At 38.9% G+C, this 13,109-nt stretch overlaps 1 protein-coding gene across 7 annotated transcripts in view; it reads left to right on the forward strand.

The window, feature by feature from the left end:
* The window catches only part of LMO3 (LIM domain only 3), a 57,906-nt gene that overhangs the window by 3,023 nt on the left and 41,774 nt on the right, over window positions 1-13,109 (forward strand). For 2 of the 7 annotated variants that reach the window (XM_070410633.1, XM_070410632.1), the window contains exon 2: window positions 6,346-6,559. In XM_070410633.1, the coding sequence (XP_070266734.1) occupies window positions 6,354-6,559 (206 nt within the window). In that variant the 5' untranslated portion in view covers window positions 6,346-6,353. Of the gene's footprint in view, window positions 1-199; window positions 277-579; window positions 1,049-1,305; window positions 1,374-2,146; window positions 2,308-6,345; window positions 6,560-13,109 lie in introns of those variants that run through there. The other 5 variants (XM_070410630.1, XM_070410631.1, XM_070410629.1 and 2 more) reach the window with 5 other exon arrangements.

Consider the following 13,109-nt stretch of genomic DNA (forward strand, 5'->3'; position numbering starts at 1 on the left):
TCGAGAGTTCATGAATGGAAGTCAGAGACCGGGCCCCTGCAGCCACCCCCAGACATTTATGAAAGGGGAGGGCTGTGTGCTTTCCCAGGGTATTCTGGTAGCAGTTTGCTTCCCTGGCTTTTCTTTTAATGCCCCTAATTGGCGGCGTCAGAAAAGGCTTTGGAATAGTTTGCTTTAAATGTGTCCACCTACTCCCAAAACGCCGGGGTTATTTTAGGCACCCCACTCTTTTCCTGGGAGCTCCTTCGCAGGACTTCTTTTGAACGGGTCCAGGAGGTAGGGTCCCTCCCGAGCCGCCTCCTGCAGAGGTCACTTTTTTTGCGCGCGGGGTCGTCCCCAGCGTTTGTGAGCAGCATATGCATGTGGCTGTGCTGACGGCACTCGCAGGCTTGTAAATTTTCACCCTGGGAAATTAGCAACAAAGCCCGATCTGTCTCGCGGCTGCTTTGCCACTTTCCGAGGGCGGCTGTACTTGACTGAGCTGCAGAACAGGCACAGGAGAGCGAGCGAGCGAGGGAGCCAGCGAGCGAGGGAGGGAGAGAAGGGAAGGAGAGAAGAGGGGAGGGGTGGGGGCGAGAGGTAAATAGTCTTCAATCGGAAGGGAGCTGCTTCTCTGTGGTCTTGACAAGCGCTGCCGGGGCTCCGCCGGCTCAGTAATAACGGAGTGACCTTTTCTCGGGCTGTATGAGGTCTGGCTGGGCAGGGATTGCATTTTGCAGCTGAGAGCCCCGGCCGCCTTCAGCGCGGCTCCTGGCTTGCTGCGGGGGTAAGTTGTCTGGAGCCAGGACCGAGAGAGACCGCCTCGGACTGCGGTTGCCTAAAAGGAGGACACCTGTGGCTCAGATGCGATCAACACCATTACTTGGCGGATCCTTGAGGACCTCATTATTGTAAACTTAAAAAAAAAAAAAAATAGAGATTCCCTCCCCCTCTTTTTTTTTTTTTTTTTTCAAACAATGCTTCTTTTTGACCTTTCCCAAGGAGAAGCGCTACAAAGCAGCCACTGTGCTTTCTGAACCGCCTCCCCCTGTATCGCTTAATTGAGAAGGTAAGTGCGGCGACTGTGTACACACGCGGCGGCTGCTTTGCGGTGTGTGTGTGTCTGCGGGCGCGCGCGTGCGTGTGCGGATGTGGGTATTTTTTTTCTTCTTCTTCTTCTTCTTCTTCCCCGAGCCTCCTAATGAGGCATAAACTGGAGCTGCAGCCCGGCTCCGCACTGCAACTTTTGCTCGGGCTGCAGCTCTGCTGAGACGGTTTTGCTTAAATCATATGAGGCTTCATTATTTTTATGATGAGATATGAAATGCCCGCGGAAGCTGTGGCTGGAAGGAGGGAGCGCGGCTGCGGCGCGGAATGTTTCAAGTCCGACTCGAGTGGGTAATAGTCAAAGTTCACGCCGAATTGCAGCATTTCCACACCCCTCACCCCCGGGGACAGAGGGGCAGGGAGAGTTGGGCATGAGGACAGGTTCGCTCCGGTCCGGCCCGTTAGGCAAGGAATTCGGTCCGGATGGGTTCGGGGGAGCCCTCTGCTCCTGATTTGCTGGAATTCATGAACCCCCACCCTCTACCCCCCCCCCAAGAGTTGAAAGAACAACCTTTGGGTTCCTGTTGACACTTCTGCCTCTCCCCACTCTGCCATCACACAGCGTGGCTCCGACGAGGTGGAAAAGTGGCTATTTGGGAAGGAGGGGGGTGGTCGGGGAGAAGTAGCCAGAAGAGTGAGATTCCGTGGAACCAGGTGCCTATGTCCTAATAGGTCCCGATTCAAACCGATGCAGCACATTTTTACGGGGTGAGGGGTGGGGTGTGTGTGTGGGGGGGGGGGGGGACACACTGCCCAGATAGCTGTTATGAAATACAACTCAGATTTATGATCTTTTTCATATTGAACATGATATGCTATGCTAACGCTGCATGTGACAGTTTAATCAAATCCATTTGTTACCGCGAAGCTCAAAGGGGCCGCTGGGATTTCAGGATTATGGGCAGAGTTAGGGAAGCATGTGGCTTTGTCATTCGCCATCGTTCTGCACACCGCCACCCTGCGAGGGGGCTCCCTGTGTGCGCCGCGTCTCGTCTGGCCGCCCTCGTCCCTTCCCCCACCCCCTGCCGCCACTCCGACCCGCTCCCAAAGTGGCTTCACAATAGTCGGTCCTCCAGCGGTGTAGGCTGCGCACCAGGTCCGCCCTCGAGCTAAATAAGGAGACCCTCTCGGCGCCTATCTTTGGGCTCGGTGCTCCATGCGAAGCCTCCGCAACTCAGGCACGCCTAAAGCAACTCATGCAGAAAAAGGAGAAAAGTTTTGGTAAGGTTACCATCTACCATGGATGCACTTTGCCGGCGCTCGGCAGTCTTGGCTGCTCCAAAGCCTCCCGGCTCTTCCGCTGCTTTTGTGTCTTTCTGCACGATCCCAAATATTATTGTGGTAACTGCTTTGAAAGACGGCCTGCTTAAACCAATTAATCTGGCGGGGTGCAACAAATAACTGCTACATTCTTTGCAAACCATCCCTGTGTGTGGGTGCAAAGACACCACCACAAAAGGCTGGAGCATAACTCCGCAAAGGGATTCTTTGTTAGAGTGTATGTATGTTTCTTATTTTTTTTTTTTTTTATTTTGCATGTGAGCTGCATCAAAATTGAACTCAGTCTTGCAAATCTCTTGTTGGCCTTTGCCAAGCACTAGCACTTTGCTGCCATGGTAACTGTAATTAAACTGATAAGAGTGGAAAAATGTCAGTATCTCTGAGCCTTGCAGCTGCATTGGAGAAAAAGGGAATCAAATTGGTTCCCAGCTCCATTGCTCAAAAAGGGGAGGGGTGGTGGAAAGATGGGGAGGTGGGGGTGTTGCGAGTTGAAGGGGCAGAACAGAGTTAAGCAGCTCCAGTGCCTGAGATCTGGGGACATCTATTTGCATTGTTGTCCCTTAGGGGGCTGCAGCCTGTAGGGATGCTCTGGGCCAGTGAACAGAGAGAAACAAGCTTTTAGGCCCAATCCAGTTCTCCAATCGGGACTGGGGGCTGGGAGAGGATGAAGATGGGCAGGAGGAGAGAAAATCTTTTGTTTGGTACCTCTTGGCAATCGAATGGCCGTGTTGGCCAAATTCTTTTAATCTGTGTCACTGCTCCCAGCTGCAGAACCCGCATTCCCATTTTAGCATCTTCCTGAGGCACCTCATCTCTGCCAACCCCCTTTATGTATTCCCTCTAACAATTCCTTCTCCCAAATTGTTCCCTGTGAATCTTCCGACGGGGACAAAATGTTTCCCATTCAGTATGGGTAGTTAGTCCAAAAATATAAAAGACTGTGTCTAAGTGCTGCAAATCTTTTATTATGATTATTTTTTTTAAACCCCTGTGTGTTGTGGAGTTGTGGTTACTTTGTTGTGTTAACTACTGAAGCTGAGACTGCTCGGATGAATGGCACAGAACAAGGGAACATAATGGAGGCAATCAACCGTTAGGCCGCCTCACAATGCAATCCGGGCAATTAAAAGCTCACCAGAGTTTAAATGAAATGGTTCTACTTATTTCTGCACACCACACTGCACAGGCTATTATTTATGTCTTTTTTAAAAAATTATGATTTCCCTTAAACTGTCAAATAACTCAGAATGGCAGGGTCTCAGAGGCAATAAGAATTTCCCTCAGAACAATTTACATGCCAATCTTAAACTAGTTATGAGTCCTGATGTGCTCTGAGCAACTTGTGCCATGTTTCTCAGCTCCAAACACGTACCTCTACCCAGACCTGTTCTCTGGATGGTGAGGGGAGGTTGCTGACTGCTTGATGCCTTTTAGGTTCATGGCAAAGTGGTGACTGCAAAATAGTTCTTTTCCTACAGATGGTAAAGTTGCATGGTATTGAAAAGATTTCCCTTTCAAGAGAAATGTGAGGATGTTCTCTAAAAGAAGGCTCCGGGGTGGAGTGTAAAATATCAAACTCCTTTTCCGCCCAAGGCCAAACAGAATGCAAGAGTTTCAAATATTAATTGGCCTCTGAGTGCTAAATTAAAATGTCAACACAACAAAAACATTTTGTGAAGACAAGCAGGGTAGTGTTGCTTGTGCCAAATGTTGGTATTCCCTGTCTTGGTTGCAAAGCATTTTGAATAAAAGATAGCTGACCTTCCAGGCTTGATGGTGGTAACACAACTCAGAAATATAGCTTAGCTGCAACTAAGAACGATTTTTACAAAATAAATGTAGCTTTGTGATGTAGAAAATAATTGCCTTAGAAACTGGATAATGAGACTGGCCACTCATAATATATCTCTAGATGTTTTCAATAATGAAATCCAGAGTATCACTTAGTAAATCAAAATTTCTCCCTCCCCTTAGGTGCATGATTAAGAGGCACTAGGGTGAGATCTGTACTATAATTAATGGGATTTAATCCTTGTGGAACCTTGCTAGAAGACAGTAACTAGTTCTGATCAAAGAAACTTCATTTGTTAGAAGTTCTAGAGAGTGAGATTTAGCAGAGCTATCAAGGGTTATGATTAATCTACACTAGCCCCTCAGCTCCTTCAAAGAAAAGGAGCAGAAAGCAGGCTATAGGAATACCACCTGCTCTTCTGTTCAAAGCCAGCTGCTAGTTTGCAGCTCCGGAGACCACAGCTACGCAGATCACGCAGAAAGGACAGCCACACTGCTTTCTTCCGTGCCATTGCCTACTCTACTCCTCTAACCAGAGAAGTTATTTTCTAATGGAAGTTCAACATCATATTTTCTAATGGAAGTTCAACAGTATTATGTGCAGTGCATGTAATATTTGTAGCTAGGAAAGTTATCCATCTGCGTGGATACTGTGCCTTGATCTTTCTTATGATGTGATTAAAAAAAGAAAAAGATAGTGAAGGTAATAGAGGCGAAGTCTTCATCACAAGGCATCAGAGGAAACTGAAGGAGGTTTAACTCTTTTGGAGGAGGGAAGCACACAGAAAATGTTCAAGACTAGGGCTTGGCATTTCTTTTCTTGACACTGTTTCAAGTGCATGCACATTTGGTGTTTTGTATCCCTCCGTGTCCAAGTTTAGAACTTTGTGCCTAGGAGAGGAAGCAGGATAGAGCAATGGTATCGCTAGGCTGTGGGAAGGCCACCAAGTGTAGTGTTTTAACTGTTGGTCAGCTTTGAGTCAGTACCTTAACCTCTCTTAGGCCTCCGTATCCTAATTTGTAAAATGAGGGACTTTGGAATTGATGGATGCCTGTGACACTTTACAGTGCTTAAAGTGAGTTATTTAATAAATAGGAGGCTCTGAATAGTTAGTCCAGGGTTGTTTTTAAAGCTGGGCATTGGGAAAGAAGAAACGCAGGTGAATGTTCTTTCAAATTTTAGCCAAGTTGTAAAACCCAGCTAGATTCCTTGTTTATGATGGAAATATATCTTAAAAAATATAGAAATGTCCCTCTGTCTAGGATAGCATTATATAATATATGTAATGTACATATTACATTTATCTCTGTATGTATAATTATACATATTATATATATATATATATATATATATATATATATATATATATTCAGACTTTGCCTTCTGTTGTTTTCTTCTATAAATACGTGCATGTGAATGGTAATAAATTACATAATCCTATACTTCAGTTTTATATAAGAATATATAGTAGTATATAGTTAGGTAATCTGCCATTAATACAGGCACTGAATGATGCTTGAGAGTATACTTTTTTATTTTAACATAATGAATACTTTGAAATATTAAGGGCACAGAAGGAAGTATTTGGATGCAAACAAGCAATATAGGATTGGTGAACTTTTGGGGTGACTGTACTGTGTACTTAACTACAAGCATCTTTGCTTCTAAGTAAGGATAGTGTAATCCCATTAGGGTACACTCTCCTTCTGTCATCAGGCACCTAGTGAGTGAAATTTTTAATTTATAAACCCCTCCCCCCAATTTTGACTTTTATAGTCTGCATGGACTATTTTGTTAAATAGCTTTCCTTTAAGATTGGTAGCCATTTGCTCACATTTTATCCCTAAAGGAACCGCCCTGTGTATAGAATGGCGATACTATACAATTAGTTAATGTTATTTAACTTCGTGTACGTAGTGTCCTTTTCCTGGGACCAACATGAATTCACTACTTTCTCCACTCTACATGTTCGACTTCAGAAATGATTTGATAAGAACCTCACAAAGTTTGAGGCTTTCTGTGTCCAGAATGTAGTTTGATTTTAGTACAGTCCTAAAAAGAGAGAGTCTCACACTCCTTAAAGGAGGCACTCTGAAATATTTAGCTTGTTTGAGGTCTTCTGACATCCTATGGCTCTGTCTTGTCATCCCAGCTCTCTTTTTGTTTTTGTTTTTGTCTCCTTTTAGGTATACAAATGCTCTCAGTCCAGCCAGACACCAAGCCGAAAGGTTGTGCTGGCTGCAACCGAAAGATCAAGGACCGGTATCTTCTAAAGGCACTGGACAAATACTGGCATGAGGACTGCCTGAAGTGTGCCTGCTGCGACTGCCGTCTGGGAGAAGTGGGCTCCACCCTGTACACTAAAGCTAATCTCATCCTTTGTCGCAGAGACTATCTGAGGTAGGACTTACCCTTGCACACCAGTGATGACTGGATTCCTTTTAAAGTACTTTTGTAAGTGTCTGTTTTGGTTCGTTTCATTTCCTTACTGCCAGCCTATAGTCCTGAAGGATGTTGACCCGTTAGCCTTCAAAATGTTGCCAGGTGCCTGTTAAGCAAATTATTGCTTAAGCAGTGGCCAACAAAACACAGTATCTAAAAGGTTTCCATTTGGCTTGCCTGGTTGCTCCTAGTTAGGGGTAGGTCATTCGACTGCCTGTATTGTCATGTTCATGTCAAGGACGTGTTCGGTAGAAATCAGCATATACATTTTTTTTTATTAGACCATAAGTGACAAGGTGGGCCGTGCAGAACACGAAATATGCAGCTGTCTTTCTGTTTCAGATTTGTCAGAGAAAATCTGTTAGAGATTCTCAACTGGTATTGATTAGTATATTTATTAGCCAATTTTGAAAACTTTCCCAAAGTGTGAATACATCTTTCCCCCACGCTATTCCAAGTGGTCATAGCAAGATATCACTGAGCGTGAACAGCCTCAGACTTGCCAGTAGCTGTATGGAAATTAGCAAAGTAACCATTGCCATCCTTGTGGGGAAATGACAGCCACTGTCCTCACTGCAAACATCTGGACAGTTTCAGGACCCGACAGATGTTCTTGCTTATGAAGCCACGGAGCTGACTAAACTTGTTTCCCAGCATTCAGTACTCGACACATGGACTTCTATTTAAAGGAAGATTATTTTGCTTTCCAGGGAACTTTGTGACTTGATTGGGCTGCAGATTACTTATATTAATAAAGTAGGCTCAATCAAATTAGAGAAGTGATGTATGGCATCATTTGGGTTTTCCTATTTGATATGATTAATCATGTTCCTAGTCTAACATTAAGAGATTTATTTTTAATTGTCCCCCGTTATGACACAAAATTTATCAGTCGGTGGTAACTCCTTAACCATCTTGGCTATTTGGAGAGGTACTTTCTAGGAAATTTAGTGCTTCTTGCTATAGAATCCAGTTATTTTTCAGTCCGATTTAATCTTTGATATATAAAAAAATTACTGTTTGCTTAATAATAGTTACAAGGGGGCGAATGCAGTACTGTTTTTGAAATTCTAGTCTCCCCCTTCGTAGGACTGCCTCATCTGACAGCCCCCTGGCTATGACCACTTGTTACTCCTTCTCTGCGTTCTCTTGCTCAAAATACATGCAAGGTGCCAACAATGGGAAGTGACTCTTTATACCAGGATTTTCTTCATTGTGGTGGCACAACTAACCAGAATTAACTTATTGCGTGAATTCTCTTAGAACTGCAGTCTTTGAACTTTTCTTTTTGAAATAAAAATTTCCTCTCCGCTCATTGTGAATTAGAGCCTCGTTTCTACATACAGCATTTATTTTGTTTTTAATGACCACATTGCTTCCTAGTTTGGCTTTATATCACTAACCAGTAAGTCATGGGTTTTTGAATCTTTTTGACTTTTACTTTTGTTTACAACTGTAGTATCTCCAGTGGATTTATGTCGCAACAATTACAAAATAAGTCGTTTTAGAGTCTGGCAAGGTTAAGGCATCCTAATAAGTAGTAAAGACAGAATTAAGGTAAATTTAAAGAAAATTTTGAAAATACCTAGAATTTTTAAGTTAAAAATATAAATTTGCCAATGAAATACCTGCGTCTGGAGTGAAGCTGTTTTGCAGTTGTCAATATAATAGCAAGCGAGAAAGTAACCTTGGACTTATTCTTCCTTATGGTAATAAAATATGATGTTCAATTGCTTTGATATCTCAAGTACGTGTTTTGTTGAAGAAAATTTTCAAATGAGTCCATATTGTTGCCCTTTGTAATATAATGTTTAGTAAATTTCTGATAGGCTTAAACTTTTAATGCTTGTTAACTTATTTTTAGACATTCATACTCTCTCCGATATAAAACCTGGTCCTGATTGCCAATATATTCATTTCTCAGGGTACAATTTCCTCTTAAATTGGTCATTACCACATTAATGGCTAGTTGTTATGTTAACAGCCTAAAGGTTGTTAATATTTCAAACTAAGTTGTTAACAGCAAGCTTATTCCTTATTTAAACTGAAGGTTTGTTTTATATAACGTGACTTCTTTGGCAACTAGTAATTCATCAACACTTGAAAATTGTAGAAGTGAAATGAGAAATTGGTATGTGAGTAAAAACACTGCATTATGTATTACAGATTATGCCACAGATGTGGTATTTAGTTTTATGTGGGAAGCATGTAGCTCAGTGATATTGTGTGGATGTTCAACAGCATATGTCTCTGGCACATTGAAATAGTCTGATTCTGTATGTGAGATGGGCAAATACAATCAAGCTAATGTTATTTACAAATTAATTTCTTTGAATGTGTACAAATAGTCATCCAAAATGTTCATTGGATGCCTGCTGTGTGAAAGGCATACTTTTAGGTAATGGATGAAATAACTAATTAAAAAGGGAGATGTACCTAAAATTGTGACTATCTAATCATTTAACAATTATACAAAATGTGCAATATGACCAGTGAACAAGTAGTATTCTGTGGCTATTTCCCTCCTGGTTCTGCACATTTCCTGTCTGTATTTTGCATAACCAATGCTTAACCATTTAAATCCTATTAAAAATGGCGTAGTTTTGTTTTTGTTCTTTGGATATTACATAATTTCTTTGAAGCATCAAACAGGCCATAAATAACCTAGAGGTCTGTATTTCTCTGTCTACGTTCCTGGGCATCTAAATAATAATATAGAAAATGATTTTAAAAAATTGTTTACCTGTACTAATAAATTATTTGTTATAGGCATTATCCTGGTCTAAAGAATTTTTTTCATATCTATAGAAGAGCAACCTATTTTTGACAATTGTATTTAACTTCCTAATAACTTCTTTGAAAAAAACACACACAACCAAAACAAAAAAAAAAACACCACGTTTTTAATTCTGAACAATGATTCCTAAAGTTCTAATGTTTTATTTTGCATTGCTTGGAGCAATGATAGTGATGACCTGTTTTTACAAGTTCTTTAAGTAATGAATACACAAATTTAAATCATAAGATATTTCTTATGGGTTATCAAAACTATAAGTGTGATCAATTTGATTCCTCTCAGATTTTTTTTTTCTCCTTTGTGGCACAATTAATATACTTAAGAAAAAGAAAACATTTTACAGCTTATATGCTGAGTTTCGAATCTGAACAGTTCATTTTCCATAATGGGGCTGGTATAATGTATTTTATTCTTCTTTAGAATATAAAATGCACGGATTTGATGAAAGAATTTGACAGTTTGTAGGACTGTCCTCCGCCTTCATTCATTACCTAAAGGAACAGAAGGATTGACATTCAAAAACTTCCTCTATTAACATACTTTCTGACTTAAACTATGAAATCAGTCTGTCCATCAATCTTTATATGTCAAGATGTAGAAAGGTATCTGTTAAAAATGTATACAATACATTTAGAACTTTATATTATTAAGAGATGAACTTATGACCAATTAGAATGGCAGCATCTTTGTACCTTGAACTAGAGCTTAAAATTCATAGACTGCCTAAAGTAGATTAACAATTATTGTATAAAAGTTAGCAAAGATTTAGTAATGGTATTTATTGGACTCTACTCACTACCACACTATCATCTTTATTTCAGTTTGCAAAATGTGAATGAAGTAGTTAATTTATAACCAGAGTTTTAGAATGAAGATATTTGTGGCAAGTGATAAGAAATCAGAACCAGGAGAAATAGCAAAATATTTTTCAACTCGATGGCAGTAAAGGATATCAGAATCTATCACTTAAGTTTTGGGGTAATTTTTGGTGTGTTTTTTGTTAAGCTTAAAATTTCTTACTTGTGGTATATTTTAAGCATTAAGTCCATATAGGCTGTATCTTTTAACTCTATGAAAAGTGTCTTACACAGAGAATGTATTCAAAGCTCTTTGCTGTGATATATGCCATAGAAACGACTTACAGCTCTTCCTATATGAGAAGCTGAAAATGTCTTATATAAATTTTAATGCAATTTTCTATTTTTATATGTGAGGATGATCTCTTTAAAATGAAACTACTGAGAAAGAGTGATGCTTCGTGCTCCATCAGAGTTACCAATTAACAAAAAACGGTTTGAAGTTGCTGTGCTTACTACAAATTAATGCTTTAATATAATGACATAGTAACTTTAAAATAGAACATTAAAAGCAATGGCTGCATAAAACATTAGCTACCGCTTTATTTCACACAGATCAAACCTGGTGCCTCTAAATTTTTACATAAGGTTCAATTAATATTAGTACATAATTAAGGCTTTAAAGGAAAACATGAATATGTTGTTAATATTATTTTATCTGACAAGTTACTTCACAATTTTCAAATGTTGAATAAAGTGTTCTTTTTTTTTTTTGCTTCATTGTCATCTTTTTAGTATTAGGCTGTTGAAAACATCTTCCTCGGAAAGCAGTGAATTATTGTTATTTGAAAAGTAACTTTTATTTTAAATTCTGAAAATGTAAGCTTTTATATGGACTAGAACTCCCAAATAACCTTTTTCTTCTCTACAAGCTTCACTGAAGCTTTTCTAACACTTTATTATAGTCATAACTTTTACCATATTTAAATGCCTAAGCTAATCTTAGTATTATGAAATATTTTGACATATGAATGTGTTAGACTCTATGGTCTGTTTAAAAAAACACTGTTATATTCCTTGCAAATATCTTTATTTGTAGCTTTATAAAAGGTTGTAATTTTAAGTCCATTTTTCTGCTTGTTATCATAAAGCATTATTAAATTATATTTTAAATAATTTAGACTCTATGCCATTCATGGACCATTACAAATCAGGAGTGATAATTTCGTTTTGTAAAATACTTTTGGAGGGAGCCCCTCACTTTAGAAAAAAATCAATGGATTCACACCAGACCTCCTCAGTGTCAACTGCTTTTCAATAAACTTTTAAAAATATTTCATCTACACAGAGAATTTATTATTTCTAAATTTGTCTCCAATATCATTCTGTCTTTAAATATATGAGTCATCCATTTTCAGCGAGTGATTATTTAATGTAGTTATTTTAGTTTTGTCACTTTTTGTTTGACAGACTTTAGATATTTTCACTGACAAAGCCACCCCCTCCCCAGACAAGATTATTAAAAATACAAAAATATTTCACACTATTTCTATATCTTTACTGTTTTTTTTTAATCTTTTTATAAAGCATGGAATACTTTAGTCAGGATAGTTTTTACACATAAGATGGATAAGTTAGACATACCTGACTTAGCAGAAAAATATTCTGTTTCTACAAGTATACTTAGGATTAAATGCATCTGGAAGACCTACATTTGAGAATTGCTAAAATTGCTTATTTTGCACTTTATAAATACATAGAACTCTGGAAAAGAATATCTATTTTTGGTTGCTCTTAGAGTATATCAAAGTAAGCCAGCACTTCATTTATAAATTCACCATTAACTTCCATTAAGTGACTAATAATAAATTTTAATGCTGTGTTTTGACTGCATACACATAATTTATTAAGGAATCTCATTTTTGAAATATGCTGAAAGTAGTAATTTTGGAAATGGTTTTGATGAATCTATGCCTTGTAGAAATGCATTATGTTAGTTCAGCTTCCTGCCTCACATAAAAGTTATATAGCCTAAAAGAAGAACTGAGCCAACCTACTAGTAAATGACCATTATATGTTTTTTTCAGTATACTGTGAGGCATTGAAATCTTATTTTGGTGTTTGGCTTGAAAATATTTTCCATCTCCTACGAGAATGTCTTCTATTATTCAAAGTCGTTACCCGCAACCTCATTCTATCTTTAGAAAAAATTACCTAAAATTTCTCAAGTTTATCAATAAACGTTAAATATATGAATTGTAAATGCAGGACAAGATCTTGAAAACAAGGGATGTAAAAGTAAAACAGCACTGACAGATATATTTTAAAACAGCATTTACAGCAGCCATGTCTTTTTTTTTTTAATGCTTTTCCCATTTGTTTTGATTTTTTAAATTGGTTTGTATAAGAGATGTATGCAATCTCCCCTTGTTACGCATTTAAAGTGTTGGAGGTGTATATGTGCAAGCTGCAATACAAATATTAGACCCTATGGAACCTTAGAATGAATATTAACTTTTGTCATAATTGATTTTTATCAAATCACTGTAGTTTGTAGGCTTTGAAACTTGTAAAACCCAGATACTTGATGCCAGCTAATTTCTTAGTACTGTAAACTATAGCACTGACTTGTTTTTACAGGGTGTTTGCCGTTCCAAGAGGAAGACAAGTTTTATAGTACTACAGAATGCCTAAATTTACTCCCCTGTAATGTTTATCACCCCATTCTGTTTTTTCTCAGCTTCTATGGAGTTTGACATTGTCTGTTCTATTTCTCTTTCTATCATCGTTACATACTTTGTTTCATGATTACCCATACATTTCCCTTTTCAGGGTATTTACAAGAAATGGATTTTGAAGTGGAAGTTCACATTGGGAAGCAAGAAATGTGGCAGTTAGATTTTCATTCCTTACT

This window comes from Myotis yumanensis, unplaced genomic scaffold, assembly GCF_028538775.1.
Source record: "Myotis yumanensis isolate MYYU_CA2020_CCGP unplaced genomic scaffold, mMyoYum1.0.hap1 SCAF_3, whole genome shotgun sequence".
Taxonomy (NCBI): Eukaryota; Metazoa; Chordata; class Mammalia; order Chiroptera; family Vespertilionidae; genus Myotis; species Myotis yumanensis.